The sequence below is a fragment of the Musca autumnalis genome, unplaced genomic scaffold (assembly GCF_047663935.1).
Source record: "Musca autumnalis isolate F117 unplaced genomic scaffold, ASM4766393v1 scaffold_1, whole genome shotgun sequence".
NCBI lineage: Eukaryota > Metazoa > Arthropoda > Insecta > Diptera > Muscidae > Musca > Musca autumnalis.
Window position 1 is genome coordinate 258722605 of NW_027411644.1, and position 21118 is coordinate 258743722.

Genomic DNA, 21118 nt, shown 5'->3' on the forward strand with positions numbered 1-21118 from the left:
GTAACAATTTCTTTTTTGTTGTTGTTATTTTTCGAATGTGAGCGACCGGCTCTTCAGTCAGCGAACTTTATTTGTAAAAAATAAAATTCGTAGCAGGCATTAAATTGCCGATCTCCCCCCTCTGCTGTATCATCAGAGAACATTGCTTCATGATCAAATGTCATTTGATCACACAGCCAGGCCTATACTACCTTAATTTACCTCAATTAACAATAAAAGCCGGCATACAGCAGCCTGCAATCGTTGGCTCTTCACTGCTGCACACTGACGCTATTATTCTGCTCAAAAGCATACTGTTACATGCGGGCGTGCGCATGCACTCATCACATACACGTAATGCTTCATATTGGGGAAGGAAGGCATAGCGAGAGGGAATTTATAGTGGTTTTCTGTATGTATACCTTGGAACACACATGCGTGACCGTTGCAAATTTACAATACAGCAGCACTTAATAATAATTCTTGTTTTTTTTTTATTGACAAAATTAATTTCTCTATAAAATTGTACTTTTATTTGTTTTTTTATGGAGCATTTTATCGGGGAAATATAAGGAATTGGACATAGAAGAAATCAATTAAAGGGAGTTATGTTCACAAAGTCAAAAAATGCGGGTTTGAATAAATAAAGTTTGGGGTTGAGTGATCGATCCTATGAAGAAATGTAATTAAGAGACCGAACTCCGCTGTGAGGTGTTTTAAAAAATTCCCAGAAGAGATGTTCCAATACTATGAGGTGGTTGGTTAATAAAATTCCCAGACTCAATTTTTTTTCTTTTTGTTTTAAATTAATTTTTTGTTTATTTGTTGATGGCCAATTATGCCAAATAAATTTGTATCCCGAAAAAAGTGAAAATACATGAACATTTAATAGATTTTAATTGATTGTCTAACGTTTCCTCTACTTTGCCAATCAGAAAGCCCTTACGGACGTAAAAGACACACCAAAGACACGTTGACAGCTCAATAAAAGCTTGGCGAAGATATATTTGAAATTTATTTTAATAATGATATAAAACTTTTATAAATATTTGGACACTTTTGGAGAACTAAATTGTGGTAAATTTCTTTTTTCAGTTAGAAGAGTGGATGAAACTCATGTGGGTCCAATAAAACCTTGACGGAAGCTCTTAAATTAGTTTTTATTTAATCAAATGATAATTATATACTCTATTTTTAGCTCACATCAAATATTGAACTGAACTATTTCCAAAGGGATTTTTTTATTTTACAATATCAATGAAGAAAAACTACAACACTGATGTTCAATGGATTAATGAGTTTGATAATGATTCTTTTCAGATATCCCAAGAAGAAGCTTAACAGTTTCAAGATTGACATATTTGCATTTAAAGTTATGAAAGAACACTCAGTATACGAATGAGCGAACCTAGGTATGAGACATAAAAAACAATAGTTGTAGATAGCCGTTACGTGAATTTCTTCCATCGCAAACTTGTCATATTTGCATTTAAAGTTATTATTATAAATAATATTTCCTTTTTTCCTTCATCAGTAATATTGAGATTTTACTTTGGTAACCATAAGCATTTACGTTGTTCCATGCCTGTCGCCCTTAAAATAACTCCATTTTTAAAGTGAAGTGTTTGCTTAACTTCACGACGACTGTCTTTTTTTGGACAAATTATTTTTTCAATTGTTTCATGTTCCTGGAAATTGTATTGGATAAAAGGATTTACATACACATATACTATATTGCAATTGTAATCGTTTCTTTACATAGTAGGCCTATATGTTTTACTGTGTTAAGTAAATTGTTTGCCAATAGGTTTTTTCGCTTTTTGTTGTGGAACACACAAAAATATCTCTTTTTACTCCCTCTCCCCAAGAACAGACGAAAAATAAAATCAAGTAGATGTTGCTGTCCAAAAAATATATAAAAAAGAATTGCTTTTCGAAACAGTTGTAAAACTGAAAATTGCATGGAATGTTTTTTGAGTTTCAATGGTGAACGAAAGAAAAAAAAAAAGAAACATAAGCCAAACATATGCAAAAATACCTTTTGGGTAAAAATTTGTGGGCCCCCTAGCCGAAAATCTACTATGAAAGTGTGAGTGGGGGTTCCATGCACACAGGAAATAAAATACAAATAAATTCCCAAAAAATACACAAAAACAAACGAAATACAACTGAATGTTGTGTTCTTTCTGTTCATGAAACAAACGAAGATTTTCGGGAAAATTTTTTTAAAGGCCACATTTATTTGTTTCTCTTTTTTGTCTGGCTATCTGTTGGCTGACTGTTGGTATCGAGGAATCCATCCTCCTGTTGTAGAACAAAGCCAGTTTTTTTGGCGTTCTCCTTGCTTTTTTGGGGGGTATTAATTTTAAATAAAAATGTTCGCCATATTATTTAACAAAAGCCTAGCCTTTGGCTACAATGCAACACGACGCCTGCATAATAGTAGATTTTTTGTAAAAGAGAAATGTTACTCCTACCTCCTGCCTTCTTCTTTTTGTTTGGTTTTGGATTTGTTGTGGTTATGTAAATCCACATACCATGTGTATGGATTTTGATGTTGTTTTGTGTTCAATAGTTATAAATTTCACACAATTGCCAAGTAATTGTTAAAAAAAATCGTTAAATACAATTCAATGAAACACATCATGCATTTGGTTAAAGTTTTATGGAGCTTGAAACAAATCAGTAGAGAGCAAAAACAATGAATGAAGCGAAAATGAATAGCTGCAGTAATAGTAATGCTCAAAGGGAATTGTTTATTGATGGCAATTGGAATTTGTGGAGGTTTTTTAGCTATTGAAAAAAATTTAAAGAGAAATATTAAATTCTTTAATATTTAAAAGTGAAATAGGGTTATATCGAATAATGCTAAAGATTCAAACGAAGATATTCTAAAACAGGACTTATACACTAACAATTTGGTTTGCAGTTACACTACAATGAACGGTAATTTGGTCCATCGAGATGGTTTCAAAGGTTATATCTCACACAGAATATTGATACGAAAACCATAATTTTGATGGTGTACTCCTCTATTCAATGAATTGAGACAAATTGTCTCCATTTATCATTTCTCTGAGTTACAATTTGTCTTCTTACCTAATGGAGGGAGGAGAGACGTTCTGAAAAAATTTCTGATTTGTTCTCTAAAATTTTTTAGAAGTTTTCTGTTTTGTTTTTGGCAAAAATTATTCCCCATACAATGTAACAATGTCGCCCATTCCTCAATTCATACAATGTTGTATTGTTGTTTGATAGCACATTTGCGTTGGCCCTGATCAATACCAACACCGAATTGTCTGCGGTATACAAAAATTGTTTTGGTGCGTTGGCTTCCTGGCAATATCACATCTATCATGAGCCGGTTGTGACAAGTCTTCTAACTTAAATGGTGTCTGTCCATACGCTGTTTATGTCTCCCTCCATCTGTTTGACAGACATTACCAACAACTTCAACAACAACAGGAGCAGCTAAAGCTAAAATTAGTTTGTAAACTTTGCAACAAAAATCACAGGTCGGTTTTTACAACACAACCGAGAAGACCATTGCCTTTGTCAAGCAAGCAGTACACATAGTGTTGCACCTTTGCAATGGTTATTTAAAACCATTCAGAAGATATTTTCTGATGCATTACTGCAACACTCAAGTAAAAGTGTTGTGGAGAAGAACACTACTCTGCATAGCAATGAAATGAATCACTTTTCACAAAGAATCAAGTAAATGCTTTTTTTTTTTTAGGTTGGACAGACATGCCACATATGTTGTGGATAGATGGATGAATGGTTGCTGGCTGCTGCTGGTGTTTTTTCCTTCTCCCTTTTTGTAAAAGGCAATTTAAAAATTTACCTAAGATTTTTTTGTTTTAAGTGGCCTATAGCCCAGTGATTATCATATAAATATACAAGCCCACCTACATGCGTACTCATGTATGTACATGATGATAATATTGAAAGTGAATTGAATTCATTCATCTACTCTAGGAACAATAAAATTCAAGCGTAATAAAGGTGCGGTGCTCTGGAATACTGGATATTTAAGTGTTGACTTGGCATTTGTGTTTTACATCACCGTAAAAATCTTACTAAAAATAGTCCCCGGCAATGAGTGACATGATGGAAAAAGGTATGATGTGCTGTGCTACAAAAACAATTATTAGTGGTATCGTTGCATTGCCTGCCTGGCTGCCTACCTACAATTTGCTATGCTTTGCCTTAGGGCTAAGAGGTAATTCAAGTAGAAACATGTGGTTTCAATATGTTTTCTCACCCACAAAAAGAAACAATCTGCCAGAAAGGTGTGTTATGTTTTCGTTTTTTGCCTATAGGAATGGAAATTCCTTTTGAAACCAAATCACAAGACTAGAATAATATTTATAGAGAGGAAAGGAAGATTGTTGAAATGAGGAAGTTGTTAAGTTTTTCGGAAGTATAATTTTTTACTTAGATTGGCCCATGTAAAGGTATCCAAATGATTGATTGGCCAGAATACCACGTTATTTCCATTATAAGCTTGATTTAGTGGTTCGAGTTAGTCGAACGTATCGTGCAATTTTAAACTAAATCATTTGCACTTATTATAATTAAAGAGGGATAGCTGAATGTCTTGGAAGATATTTTTTAATATTGTAATTGTTGTAAATGAGTTTGGCTTAAATTAGTGGCTAGAGTTAGTCGCAACGTATCGTGCAATTTGTAAGCTAATTGTAGGAAATTCAATGGTAATTTTTTTTAAATTAAAGAGACATGACATGAGACTCCTGGGCAACGTTTTTTTAATATTGTAAATTTTATCATTGAGTTTGACCTGAATTAGTGGGTACAGTTAGTTGAAAAGTAACGTGGTATTTGTGTGCTAGTTGTATCGAATCATGAAGAGAACACTTTTTACTTAGATTGAACCATACAAATGATTTGGAACAGTGATTGACCATAATTCCTCATTGCTTCCATATTTGGTTTGCATTGGTGAGTACAGTTAGTCACAACGCAAGGTGGAATTTGGAAACTAATTATAGGGCATGCATTGGCAATTTTCAAAAAAATTAAGCAGATTTATCTTGCTTGTCCTGGACTAATAATAAGCTTGAATAAAGTGGTTGGAGTTAGTTAAAACGTATCGTGAAATTTGTAAATTAATTACTGGGAATTCATTGGCAATTTTGAAATGTTTATGATTAGTTGTTAGAGTTGTTTTTTTTTAATGTAAAGACAGACGAGTAGTAAGTTTTTGAAATAGCCACTGTGAGTTATTCAACACGTGTCGTGCCCATTAGAGAACTGTTGAAGCTACTTAAAAATAAATCTACTTCTACAAAATTTATTTCTTTACCAAAACAATTCACCTGTGCCGCCAACTATGACATTGATGATTTCTGCCATGAAATGGTATAAACTATGGTTTGTTGTTGTTGTTCTTGTTTTAGAACAACAACATTGTATATTTTCAATAGTATGAATTTTATGTTCTTTTTGCGTCATTTTTTATGGCCACAATAAAAACGTATTAATTTTTTTGTGGTCTTTTTGGTGCGTGCTCAAAGATATCTCTTTCCGACGTTGTTTTCTTCCTCTGTCTATCGTATAGAAAATTGTTAATATTTAAAATTTATACTTTGAAATCCCTATGGTGGTGATTTATATTTTTTAAAATTGTCCAAATGAAATGTTGTTTGAAACAGAAAAATTTTATGTTATTTTTGGTATTTTAGTATGTATGAACATATATAGTATTTGTTGTAGACATCGCTATTAATTTCGGTGGATACCTCAAGGTTTTTGTTTTGTTGTGTTTTTCTTGGGTTTTTATGAGCGTCTTTTGTTTGGCAGGTTTGCTCAAAATTAGAATCAGTTGCTGCTAATTTGTACCTGTTGACACAAACATGTCATCAAAGCGATGCCCAAAAATGTCATTGGAAAATTGTTTTCTAATAATTTAATGACAGCCATGTGTCATGATTCCAATACAACAAACATTTTCATAATTTCAATGGTGTTCTTTGATGTCCGCTTCAATTTTTTTCCATTTGCCCACACATTTGTTGATATACTTTACTCATGTTTATGATTTTAATAGTCAATTTTCCGTAATCAAATATCAATGTTTTGCTCAACTTTAATTCCTTATTATTCTTTTCACACTTTCTTATTTTGTCGTGTTTTTTTGCCTTAAGCTACAAAATTTATGTGTTTTTGTGGATTTTGGGCAATTTTTTTAACTCTTTAATTTATTATTATAGTTTTTATAATATCATAAAGGTGTACTCTAGAATGTCCATTGACATATTTTTTGTTGTTACCAAAAGCACAAAAAGAAATCACACAAACAACGTGCAAGGTTTTAAATTCCATCTACCACCTCCTCTTTCCCCATTTGTCTTTCACCATACGCCTTAGTTTTAAAGAGTGCGCCCACTTGCTTTCACAAGAGAAGGAAAAAAACAAAAAAAACTTGGCAATCTTTATGTTAATTTTTATGACAATTTATGGCCATAATGTTGTGTTGTCTCTGCTGTTCTGTTGTTTTGTTTTTGGAAACAGGTGAAAATGTTGGTTTTTTATGATAATTGCTAACAAATTTGATAGCTGAAATAGTCGTTGTCGGTATCTTTTTTATGTTGTTGTTTTGTTTTTGAGCATGCGAATTCCGTGAGAGATGAGAAAACTGCCAATGAACTTTCAAATCACACCTCTTCTTGTTTTGATTTTAACTGGAACATTTTTTGTCCACAAAGAATTTAGTTTTGTCACTTTTAATTTATTTACTCATAAAACAATATGTGTGGCCAAAACTGGACATTTCTAAGTGGTCTTTAAGAGAACTATAATTCGTTTAGTTAATATATTGTCTAATAAACTAGGTCGAAGGACCATTTTTATCACACAATTGATAAGCAACAATCAAACAACGATAAATGTAATAAAAAAGGGGCATACATTAGGAGAAAAAAATGAGAGCTCTAAACGTTGTAATAACAGAAGTTTGAGAAGCAAAGAGAAACGAGAAATGTGGACATTCACCTGCTTTTGATAGCGTCAGAATAGTGGACAAAGAGCGGAAAACTGATGATTGAAATTTTGCGAATAGTATAAACCAAGAGAAAACGATGAACTTGAAAGATGACACTGATAACATAAGCGCCAGTTACGGAGTTGCAATATTGTTAAGAGCTTTGATATTAGTCTTTGATTTTGATAGCGTCAGAATATTGGACAAAGAGAGGAAAAACTGATGATAGAAAGTTTGCGAATACTATAAACCAAGAGAAATCGATGAACTTAAAAGAAGACACTGATAACATAAGCGCCAGTTACGGAGTTGCAATATTGTAAAGAGCTGTGATATTAGTTTTTAAGTCGTGTTTATTGTCTTTTAGGTTTCTTTAGTTTAAAATCAATGTAATGTGTCTTAAAAATAGCATTTGAAGTTATAAGTTGTGGACTTCACCGAATGATCATTTGCAATTGAAGATTTTAAAATGTGAAGTCACCAATAGTCGTATTTAGATTCTAAAAAAAATTGAATTTGTGTAAAATTTTGAGGCCGAAGGAATACGCTTGTATTTTTATTTTTAAACTATTAACTAACTCTGACAAAGCATTTCCTTATCATTTTCTTTTACGTCGGCATTTATACACAATTAGCATTTTATAGCTTTCCTCAGCTTTTTTTATATCTCATATAAATTTAAATTTTAAGACAAATTATTTCATACACACACGCATAAATGTACGCGGGGAGTATATAAAAATGTCATAAAAGTATTTTCGAAATAATTTTGAAGGAAATAAAATTGAATTTTTATGTCACATGTCATAAAGTAAGGCGTCATAAGATGAGTTATGTGTACAGGTGATTATTTTGACAAAAACAAATAAAAAAAAAAACGAAAACAGAATACTAGACTAATCAAGTGGTCCTTCGGGACAAAATTAAAACGAAAAGAAATAAAAAATCGCTCTTGCCGAATTTCCAGTACATTTGTTTCTTAATTTATCAACATTCATACAATTTGTCAAAACAAATATTTTGTTAATTTATTTGCAAAAGCACTTAAGCAAGGGGACATGTTTTCTTCTCCCAAAACAAGTTAATTTTTTGCCACATATTTTTAACATTAACACCTGTTGTTTGTGGCAAAATAAAAGTATATGTATGCTCTTTATGAAAGAAATTTGAAATATTTGTTATGTTTTTGCGAAATGGAAAAATTCCACTCTAAATTTTTTTGTGGATTTAAAATGGAAATTATTTATTATTTTTCGAGATTTCAAAGGTGATGTTGGCGCATATTTCGAAATTTTTCTTCATTATATTCTCTCACTTAATAAAATAATTTTTTTGTCCGAGAATGTGTGTTGAAGAAAATTAATTTTCTATATTTATTTTCAAGTTTTAAATTAAGCGTGAAATATATATTTGTTTTTTTTTTTCTTCTTCTTACTTCATAATTTCATGCTGCCATAAATCATAAGGCCTTAAGTGCTTTTTGTTGGAACATATGAGTGATTTTTTTGTTCACCATATCTGTTTTTTCATTTTTTCAATATTTATTCCACTACCGCTGTCTTTTCAATATTGATTTCTTTAGGATATTTGTCTAATTTTTTTATATTTCTACACGTTTTCGTGTGCCTTTCATAAGATGTTTTGTTGTTATTTTAAGTTTTTTTTTTTCGTTCATGGTTTTCTGTCTTAAAAACACAAAAACGATGAAGACTGTAACAGATCCACCTAAATATTATTTATATCAAAATGTTATACGCCCAAATTTTATATATTTGTAAAGACCATGATTTTTATTAATTTTCTTAATTTTTAAAATGATTTTCATTGCTTTTCTTTGGACGCCACAATATCGTCAATTTTTTATGAAATAGTTGTGGTGTCTTTTTATTCAAAAGTAAAAATTTTCTGCTTAATTTTATGGATTTTTGTATTTTAGAAAAATATAAAACTTCAACAACATTCCTACTGTCCCTATCTACTTATTTTTGGTAAAGGTAAAGATTGGACACAAATCATATGGAGTTTAATTTGCCTATTAAGCCATATGTATATGGATTTTGGTAATAAAAGAAACGAAACAGAAGGATTTTGGTATTTCGATCGTTATTAAACCCGAATCCTACTGTCCCTATCTACTCTTTAACAATATTATTGTGTAAAATTACCGTTTTATTAAAGAATTATTTTGGGGAGTTTTTTTCAATTATGATGGTCCTTCGAGTAAACGTGAACGGGATTCCTACTGTCCCTATCTACTCATTTTATGAATTGTATATTTTTATGACTGCTTGTATGAATCATATAATTTTGTTTTCCTATTAAATACCAATATCGCTCAGATCAGTCGTTGAAATTGAATAGGATTTTTCAATATTTTTAATTCTTAGCTATAAGTAGATAGGGACAGTAGGAATCTCGTTAGTTTGAAACAGTGATTTTGATATTTCGTTTTAAATAATATTTAAAAAACCATTTCCATTTGAAATTTAACAGCATTTTAAATTTACTTAATTTTCCAATACGAACATTAGGGTTATGACTTTTTGACATTTTTCCTCAAAAATGATTTCCTGTAGCAGTGATGAATGAACTTTTGCCTATTAATCACTATGCTATCGTTTATTCCATTGAAATATAAAAAAAGTTCACGCACAAATCGATTTTAAAAAAATAATTTTTTGAAAAAATATATGAAATGAAAAAAATTTTTTTTTCAAAAAATTATTTTTTGTTGCACAAATTAATAAATATAAACCTACTAATAACTATAATAACGTTTATTTCATTCAAATATGAAAAAAGTCGCGAAAAAAGTCACTTTGAAAAAATTTTAAATTTTTTGTTTTTTGTTAAAAAATTATATTTTTGAATAAAAGCGTTTACGACATTTTTACGATTCTCAGAATTGAAGAAAAATAGTGAAAAATAAATTTTATGTCATTTCATTTATGTCATCATGTGGCTCTAAAGTTTATTTTCAATTATATATCTGTTTTCAGTGACTTCATAAAATTGTCCATAATTTTGAGAAATTCAAATTTTAAAATCATTTTGTGCGTGAGGTTTTTTCACCTAATCACCTTATAATTAAGATTTTATGTAATCTTATGGCAAAACTCATCACGCTATGATACAGGGATATGAGGTTGTAAAAAAGTCATAACCCTAATGAACATATAGCATCAGTAGGACTAGGGTCCTTCGAGTACAAATGGGAATCCTACTGTAGCTATATACCCATTTTTTTGCTATCTACCCATTTAATTTGTTGTTTTTTAACAGGTTTTAAGAATGCAGTAAAATTTATGCTCTAAATTTGAATATTTCTTAATTAATTTCCTAATTCCTCTTTATGAGTAGATAAGGACATTAGGAATCTCGTTAGTTTTGAATTTAAATTTATTAAATTGTTTTTTTTTGTAGCTCATTAAAATATCACTTCCATAAACCTTTAAATCGTCTGAATCATTTCTTAGAAGTAAATAGGTACAGTAGGAATTCAATGTCTTTTGAAATATTGAATTTAGTTACTGAGTAGTTATGGACAGTAGGAATTCCGTTACCTTAAAAAAAACTAACAAAAATCCTTTCTTAGAAGTAAATAGGTACAGTAGAAACTCAAATGCCCTTGAAATATTGAATTTAGTTACTGAGTAGTTATGGACAGTAGGAATTCCGTTACCTTAAAAAAAAACTAAGAAAAATTCTAAAAAAATTTTTTCACTTAAAACATTGTAAATCTGTCATATTTTAATGGCCCTATTAATTCCATTCATTTATTTGCCTTCGTCACATCCATTGATCATGAAATATTCTAAAAAAAAAAAACAAAAAATCTTTCAGATATAAATATTGGAATTATTTTTGATTTATTGGCTTGATGGGTGCCAAAATATGCCGCCAGCATCCAAGAAGAGAAAATAAGGCCATAGGTATTAGGGAACCGTATAGAAGAAATAGACAATTTCAAAATGAAAAAAAACATATATTTTGCATTTAGCAGAAACTAATTAATATCGGAAATCCACTTGAGGTGTTCTTTCGCCCAACCAAAAACGAAACGAAATAAAAATATAGGTGCTGGCAGCTGCCTTATGACAATCAAAAACCAAGAAGCAAACCTAAGGTAAATTCAAACTACATCACTTTTTTGGGGGTGTCTAGAGGAGGTGACTTTGAGGTGGGGGGAAAATGAGACAAGAAACCTGTAAAACAAATTAGTGAATTTTCTTTTTGATTACTCTTGCTGTCACCCAGTGATTTTGATCGATTTCATATGAGGTGATTTTTGTTGTTGTTGTTTTTTCATCATAGCTAATTTTAAATTTTCCCTCAGTCAGTCAGGTTTTTCTGTTAGTTTTGTTGTTTGTTCTTAAAGGGCAAAACCAAATGTGGGTGATGCTGCTGCAATGGCTTTGGTGGCTTGTTGTCACTTTGCCTATGATTAAAATACTTGTCTGCCATTCTAGCTGCTGCTGCATATACACGCGCTCACCATCATAATACATGGCATTATACACCTACTAAAACGCCCATAAATTATATTTGTTTTCACATATTTAAACAAATTTTTTGAAGAGTTTTTTTCCCAATATTTTTGAAAAGCACTCACAATAGCTACAGTCGTTGTCGTCGTAGCATTTTATTTTATTTGTTTTTAAATGACGCCAACGTTTCGAAAAAAAGTGCGACGGTATTGCAATATAAACGTGTGGACACTGGGCTATTAATCTTGACAAAAAAAATTTCAATGGAAAAAGTATGTAGCAAAACTGTCAAACATACACACTTAAGCAAGTGAAAGACCCTACAAAAACTTTTTAAATAAATATTTATGCGGCCACCTCAATACAGTTTTTTAACCATACGTTTAGACCTTCCATTTTCGTAAAACAAACATATTTTCACACCTTACCAAATGGAAAAGGCAGGTTCCTACTTAAGTTTTATGAATGATTTTTCATCACTGACACATTTATGTTTTGTTTATAATTTTCATATTACCCAAAGTGCCTGGCTCTTCTTGGCGTTCATAAAAGAAGTGCCTACGATGCCATTGTTTATACACCCATTCCATGTTATTTGTTTAATAATATTTATTCTCCATTTTTTATTAAATACATAAACAATAATCTTATTTCTTTTTCAAAAAACACAACATGCACTAAGTTTTATTAGTTTGTATAGTTTTTTCAGATTTTTTTTCTCTCCTACCGTTTATTACTTAAAGGCGTGAACAAAATTTTCCAACCCAACGAAAATTTACTTGTTTTACTACAATTGATGATGATGGGAAATTTGTTGTTGCTGCTGCAATTTTGGTGGGAGGCGGCGTATAGAAAAGTGATTTAATGTTATATTACTTTTAACAAGCTAATAATAATTTGTAAATTTATTTATGTTTGTATCTGTGTGTGTATAGTACAAGTTGTGTATTATATACAGTAGATGATTTGTGCAAAAATTTATATAGTCAGGCGGCAACAACGCCATCATCATCATCATCTATAGCCAAACCAACACACATCTTTATCATTATTTTTCGCATTAAAGGCGCCATCTCTCAAAATATATACCATAAATCTAAACAGACACACAAACTTTCATTGAAATCGAATGTGTAAATAGTTTATTTTTTGAATGAATTGAAAAACCATACACTGCAAAGAATAATGAGAGGGATTGTATTTAATAAAATCGTTTGGAATAGTTGTAGACATTATTTTATGTCTTATCAGAAAATTATTTAATTTCGTTGGTCCTTCGAGCAAAAGTGATTGGGATTCCTACTGTCCCTATCTACTCATTTTAGGATTTGGGTATTTTTATTTAATTTTTCCCATTTAATTCCAGTAACGCTTACATCAGTCTTTAAATTCTAATGAGATTTTGAAATATTTGTAATTTCTACTTATAAGTAGATTGGGACAGTAGGAATCTCGTTAGTTTTTGGTAGTTACTTTGTTATTTTCTTTTAGAAAATAAAGTAATATATTGGTTTTTAATTTTTATTTTTTTTTGTGCCGCCTTTCAAAATCTATCCGAATCTCTTTAATTTTTCCTTATGCGTTAATAGGTGACAGTAGATATGTGGTCCTTCGAGAAGAAGTAAACTGGATTCCTACTGTACCAATCTACTCATTTTAGGATTTGTATATTTTTTATTTATTTTTTTACTACTTATTTACATCAGCCTTTAAAATATAATGAGATATTTAAATATTTTAATTTATATTTTTTTATTTAAAAATCTAACGAGATTCCTACTGTCCCAATCTACTTATAAGATTGGGACAGTAGGAATCTCGTTAGATTTTGGTAGTGATTTTGTTATTTTCTTTTAAAGAATAAAGTAATGTTTTTGTTTTTAATTTTAAAATCTATCCCAATCTTTTTAACTTTTCCTTTTGAACAATATAGGTTACATTAGAATTTTGGTCCTTCGAGGAGAAGTAAACAAGATTCCTACTGTACCTATCTACACATTTTATTTGTTGAACTGATTTTAAAAATGCAGTATAATTTGTGTACGTAATTTGAATATTTCTTATTTATTTAATCAATTAATTTATTAATTGAATAGATAGGGACAGTAGGAATCTCCTTAGTTTTGACTAGTTGATTTATTATATTATTTTTGTGTAGCTCATTTAAATATCGCTTCTATAAAATTTTAAAACCTTCTGAAACCTCTTTAAGAAGCAAATAAACACAGTAGGATTTATTTATTTTTGTCGACTCGAAGGACCATTTATTTAAATATCAAACAAATTTGGAAGACAAATTGAAAATTTGAATTAAGAAAATATAAAGAATAATTAGCCAGCTAGAAATATCGGTTTATTGAGATTTTAGGTTACTTGAAGGATCATTTTTATTCATGGTCGAAGGACCAAAATACTGGCTATGGATAATATTTAAAGTTTAGTTTATTTTTTGAAAGAAGGGAAAAATTCACTGCGAATAAAAAAGGAAATAAAAATGTTAGGTATTATTTTTTCTCATAACTTTGGCAACCGAAGGACCATTTATCTAAGTATCGGACAAATCTAGAACACATATTGAAAATTGGATATAAGAAAATATTAGGAATAATTTGGAAGTTAGAAATAACGATTTATTGAAATTGTAGATCACTCGAAATACCATTTATAATCGAAAGACCAAAATACCCACCATGGGAATTACATGAAAATTTGGTTTATTTTTTAATTAAGTGGAAAATGCTCTTCAAATTAAACTTTCGTTAAATAAATACAATTTAATTCTTCGCACGTGCTGCTTGATTGAAGGATTATTTCTACTAATCGAAGGACCGAAATATCCACCATGGGAATTACATAAAAATTTGGTTTATTATTTTTTTTTTAATTAAATGGAAAAAACCCTTCAAATTAAACTTTACTTAAATAAATACAATTTAATTCTTAGCACAGTCCGCATGATTGAAGGGTTATTTCAACTAATCAAAGGACCACATAAATCAAGATCAAGCATGTCTTATTTCACCAAAATTTTAACTAAACACAGCAAACTAAAATGTCTTTTGTCTATTTACATGTTTTATCAATTGCAAATATTTTTCTATTTACCTTTGCCACCACTAATCACCTACAATTTGACAAATAACCCCTGTGTAAACTACTTAATAAAACAAAGGTTTATTATCACCGCTCAAAATGAAAACAAAATACCTTTATTTACTTCATTGTGTTATCTACAACAACCGTTTTTGTGTGTGTTTTCCACACAGTAATTATCGTCTCGACAAGTGACCACAAAAATAATCAACGCCTTATTTGTAACTTTTTTTAAAACGCCATTCAAGTTGCATGGCGTCTCTATGGACGACAACCAACCACACTCCTATGCTACCTGTTATAGCTGGTAGCTAGGGCACTTGTGGCTTTGAAATTGAATGAAGGTGTTATCAGCAGGGGGTTTTTCCAGTTTTCTACCTGTTATCGTGTACATGCGCATACTTGTCTTAAGGTGTGTTGTGTTATGGCCATTTTTCAACTTTTCGACTTTATTTGATTGGTTGAGTTGATGGTTGGTTGGTGAGTGATAGAGGGATATAGGGAAATTTCTTAATGGAAATTAAGGCAAGAAGGTTCGAGTGTGAATGAAGAAGTAAGGAAAATTAATTGACTGTTTAGTAGCTCGAAGGACCAAATTTGTCATTGAAGCCCAAAAGGCCATTTCAGAAGATCGAAGGACCATTTCATTATGGAATATTCCCATAGTTTAAATAAAAATCAGTTTATAAGATTTTTTTGTTTTAAGGTCTAGCTCCTAACATATGTATCCACTCGAAGGACCAAATGCATAATTCTAAAGTCATTTTTCATTTATCTTCCTCAAACTAATTTCAGTTAAAATAAATTTTAAATATTTTTCTCATTATCACCTTAAGCCAAAATATTCAAAAAAAAAAAGAAATGTTGAGATTGTAAAAAATTCATTTTAGATATTATTAATTAATTAACATGCATTGTCATGGCATAGTAGATTCTTTAGCATATTTTTGCGAGAGACAAATGTTTCAATTCATTTTGAAAAACATTAACAATTTTGTCACAAAGATTGCCACAATTTAAGATTGTAAATGTGAACAAAAAATGCCAAGCATAGTGTCGCCTGTGCAAAAAAATGAGGCGTAGCCAAAAAGAGAGCAGAGTTTGTGAAATAAAAAAAAAAATATATGGCAAATGCGAAGAAATACTAAATGTAACAATTATGAAAGGCGCTAAATAAAATATAGAATATTTACTGTAGAAAATTTCATAACTTTAAGCTTTTTAGAATTGGGTGGGAAAATAAAAAAAAAAAAATAATTTTCATTAAGTTAGCAAAGCAAAAGTAGTCCTTCGAGCTACTTTCCTTGAGAAATTGAATACACTTTAGACGGGTTTGATTTTCATTAATGTTGTAAAATTAAGTTCTTGGAATATTTTGCAAACTTTATCCTATTTGATTTTAATCTTCATTCCCCTCCTCATTACTATTAACTTTGTTTATAAGAAAATATTAAGGTGTTTATTTTCAATATTGAACATCATCCTTTCCATTTTTTTTTATTTTTTGATTCAAAAGAATTGTTCTTTTGTCTGCACTTTATGGCCATTGAAAAAAATGTAATGTTACCAAACAAAGGGGAGACTTTACTCCTTTACTTTTGAAATTTGATGCAAAATATTGTTTATTATTTCTTCCCTTCAATTTATAATTTTGGCCTCAAGACTTTGTAGATCACACCGCACACACATCTCTCGTATGAAATGTGATGTCTTGTGTATTTTGAAAGTGTGATGGTTTAAGGTGAAATTCATCTGATCGTTTATTGTAAGGATTTTTTTAAGGGAAACAATAACAGTTCGGTGATGTGTGTAGGAGTAGTTTGTTTTTATTCGGATTATTATTGTTAAAGTTTGCAGTTTCAGCAGGTTGCATGCAAGCCATCGAAGGAAGACCACCCAGGTTTTTTGATTCATTTTGGAAATTTTGAAGTATGGTTAAAATTCGATTTAAAAAAAATTAAAAGAAACTCCCAACAAGTTGCATTTAAAGGCCTTTATTAATTGTGTTCGAAGGACCAAAATACGTAAATTTAAAATTGGTTGCATCAATATTGTTTTTTCGATTAATTTTGGAAATTGTGAAGTATAGCTAAAATGCGATTAAAAAAATAAAAAGAAACTCCCAACAAGTTGCATTTAAAGGCCTTTATTGTGTTCGAAGGACCAAATATCTAAATTTATATATTTTCGGTTTGTATTAGACACATATAGAATACAAATTATAAATTGGGTATACGAAAATATAAGAAATAATTTGGATGTTAAAAATGTAGATTTATTGATATCTTAGGTTACTCGAAGGACCATTTCTTAATTTGATTGAACAAAGCCTAATACAGGCCATTAAAGTTACACATAACTAATCTGGAATAAATTGTGTTACTGTAACTCCTGTTTCATTTGGTCATAGCCGAAGTACCAATATGCGGATCTTGAATTAGCAAAGCTTAATACAGTCCATTAAATTTACACAAAACAACTTAACATCAACTAATTTGGAATAAATCGTGTTACTGTAACTCCTGTTTCATTTGGTCATAGCCGAAGTACCCATATGCGGATCTTGAAAATTACCTAAAGACTTAGTTCCTTTATATATAATAACTCATAACATTTAAAGGCCTTTAATATGTGTATTAATGGCGTTCGAAGGACAAAAACATCTAATTTTTATATATTTTCGGTTTGTGTCGGACACATATAGAATAAAAATTTAAAATTGACTATAAGAAAATATTAGAAATAATTTGGAAGTTAGAAATATAGATTGATTGATAGCTTAGGTTGCTCGAAGGACCATTTCATAATTTGATTAATTTCAATCCTAATACAAGCCATTAAAGATACACAAAGCAACTTAATATAACTAATCTGGAATAAATCTTGTTACTGTAGCTTCTGTTTCATTTGGTCATAGCCGAAGTACCAATATGCGGATCTTGAAAATTACTTAAAGACTTAGTTTCCTTTATATATAATAACTCATAACTTTTAAAGGCCTTTATTATTTGTATTAATTGCGTTCGAAGGACCAAAATATCTAATTTTTATATATTTTCGGTTTTGTATCGGACACATCTAGAAAAGACATTTTATAATTGGCTATAAGCAAATATTAGAAATAATTTGGAAGTTAGAAATATAGATTTATTGATATCTTAGGTTACTCGAAGGACCATTTTTTAATGTCACTTCGTAACAAAGCCTTATACAGGCCATTAAATTTAGACAAAACAACTTAACATAACTAAACTTGAATAAATCGTGTTACTGTAACTCCTCTTTCATTTGGTCATAGCCAAAGTACCAATATGCGGATTTTGAAAATTACCTAAAGGCAGCTTAACATAAACTAATCTGGAATAAATCGTGTTACTGTAACTCCTTTTTCATTTGGTCATAGCCGAAGTACCAACATGCCGATCTTGAAAATTATCCAAGGGCTTAGTTTTCCTTTAGACGATCTAAAAGGGTTTAGATATTTATTTGAATGGTGGAATGGAAAAAATTACCATTTTAATATTAGATCGATTGTATTATAATTTAACTGTTCAAAGAAACTAGAATAAGGAGTTATTTGTATTGGAACTTGAGCTCGAAGGACCATTTCTAAACAGAAAATAACCCGTAGTAAATATTCCATAAATATGTCTCATAGTCCAACATTGACGTCGCAATCAGTTTTTATCGATATGAACTCTTCAAAAAATAGGCTCTTCTAAAGTAAACTAAATTTTTAATGCGGCTAGACCTAATCATATCTCTTAATTCAACATTGACGTCGCAAATAAGCCTCTTCAATCAACTCTGAAAATAAATTACGCTGCTGATCTAAAGTAACTAAAATTGTGAATTGGTTAATAACGGATCAATTATTCATTGTTGAATGATTTTTTTATTAAAAGTTATTTTTTGTTTTAACGGAAAGGTAAATTCCATTTGAAAGCAATTCCTTTGGGATCTTCGCAACTGTTTTTTTTTTGTGGTTTTCATTAAACGGCAATTTACTTAGATCAAAAAACCCCTCTCTGGTGACCCTATAGCAACTACATTGGCATTCCCCTTCTTTGAAATAAATTAACTCCTTCTTCCTCTTTTTTTTGGAATTTAAATTAATTAAAAAAGTTGTTCTTTAATACTTACATTGCATGGTGAATGCTGGTGATGAGGGCATACTTTGATTTATAATATTATCCTCTTGACCAAAACGTGATGTTGACGACGGCACCAAACACGACAACATTGGAATGGTGTGTTTTGTTAGGCGTTTTTCTATAAAAGAAAACGTTGATGTTTTGAAAAGAACTCTTGGGTTCTTTTTCTTTGGGGTAATTGGGTAACTTTTCTCGGGTATGTGATATTTGATACTTTTGAGCTAATCTATAACTTTAAAGCTGGACCTTATAGCTTCATCGAATTAAAAAATCACTACAAGGTATCCAAAATTTAGGGTTTGGTTGAGGTTAGAGATTCATTTTAAATCCAGTTTGGGGCTATTGTTAAACTGCAAATAACACTGGGCTCAACATTTTGCTGTTGTTATAATCCAAATTTTAAGTTTGTGTTTTGTTTTTTCAATATTGGTTTTTTTGTCACACACTTGTTTTTCAAAATCGATTGATGTTTGGTTTTTATAAGTTTAAGAACTTTTAGAATTTTTCCTTCCTTATTGGAAAATTGCACTCTTTTTTCTTTCCGTTTTTTTTTGTAAGTAATTCAATTTAATATTTTTTTTGTAATATTTTGTTACAAATTTTTCTCTTTGTTGTTGTTTGATTTGAATTTTTGTTTGTGTTTCTTTGTTGTAATAACTTTAATAATTTTGTAACTTGTATTTATTTTGTATTCTTCTTCTTCAATTGTAATAAACGTTTTTTGTTGTGTTATATTCTTGTGATTCTTCTTTTAAATATTTTGTTGTTTTGGAAAAATAATAATAATAGAGAGGAGAACAGCGCGTGTGTCTTTTCGCCGCGACGTTCTGTTCGCTACTGTGTTAGAACACGTTTGTACGCGACAAAGTGATTCCAATTTTTTCACCGTTGCATTTGACTGACTGTGAATGAAACAGCTCTGAAAGACCGACGATACGAACTGGTGAAACTCAGACAAATCGCACACACAAAACACCACAAATAACAGCAGCAGGCAGGCAGCAGAAAAAAATAACACATCCAGTTGAAAATGAAAGAGGCATTTACGTCGTTGTCGTGTTGTTTCCTCAACAAAACTCTTTTCATCTGCGAGTAACGTATAATACGGTTGTTGTCCGTGTAACGTATTCATTCGTCCCGTATGGCTGTGGTATCAGCAATAAGAACATTTGCACACACACACGCGAACGCATTCAGAGATAGGCACACACACCTACTTTGGGATATACGACAATCAGAAAACGACCCTCTTTTATTAGTATTTACTACAATGAGAAATCTCTCTGCTCGCACACACACACACCCATAACTAGTCGCACTTTATCTCACACGCCCGCCCGCCATGCGACCAACATCCAACTGTAAATGGGATGTGTAGTATGTTGTTGGTGGTTTTCCGTCTGTCCATGCACACACTTTTTACGTAGCCCACAACTCACAAAAATATTCATCCAAGAGAGAGAGCATCATCACAAAACCTCAAAGGGTATATTACGCTCTCACACTTGAACTAGTACAGATGTAAACATCATTATTATCATAAAGATTTTCTCCCACAGCATCTCAAAAAACGAACTAATTTTCTCTTTACAACTCTCTCTCTCGTTTATCAAAGTTCGCTCTTTCTCTGGTGTGCCAAGTGGTTTCTCTCCTCCCAAAACTATTACCGTTAATTATCATTAGTTTTGTCCCGTTAGGTAAGTTGGGTGGTGGTTGTGTTACGGTGCTTTAACGGTGGTTGTCGTGATGCTTAAAAATTCTCTGTTTTGATAAATTTTCTTGTGTGTGTGTAACTAAGAGCGAAAGAGAGAATAACATGATAACTGTAAATTGTTTACATGTTCAGTGTTGTAGGTGTTGCTTTTGTCGTTTCATAGTGACATAAACTTAACAGAAGGGGTATTTTATGTTATTGCCTAACGGTGACAGAAAGAGATGCAAGGTATCGACTGACGCTGCAACACTGTTTTAAGGAGATCACATTTGATATCTACTTCATTTCCGTTTCGGAGTCCAATGACTACAGACACGCACACAAGTTGCTGGTATTCCATGGATTATTTTAATTTAAAACTGCAGCTAAGTGGACAATTTAACAAAAAATACGTACTTCGAACTGAAGATTCGTTCGTTTGGCCCACCTCCTTAACTGTATTGTGGCTTAGAGTTGCAAATAAAATTCAAATCAACGAATTTCGCAGATTTCTTTAATAAAATAAATCCGTAACCAAAAAACCTAGCTTAATCTAATATTACGACAAAAGTTTTTAGGCAATATTTTGAAGATTTGGTCAATAACTCCAACGAAGTCTCTCTACCACCACCACAAAACATAGAAGTCGCAGATTTAAATATAGGATTTACTATCCATAAATTGAAGAAAATATTGCATCATTTTT

At 30.8% G+C, this 21118-nt stretch overlaps 1 protein-coding gene across 1 annotated transcript in view; it reads right to left on the bottom strand.

The window, feature by feature from the left end:
- The window catches only part of zfh1 (Zn finger homeodomain 1), a 41935-nt gene extending 22126 nt beyond the window's left edge, over positions 1-19809 (bottom strand). Inside the window, exon 1 of the mRNA XM_073960929.1 lies at positions 18709-19809. Coding sequence (XP_073817030.1) covers positions 18709-18808 — 100 coding nt within the window. The 5' untranslated portion in view covers positions 18809-19809. The remainder of the gene's footprint in view (positions 1-18708) is intronic.
- Positions 19810-21118: the final 1309 nt, after the last annotated feature.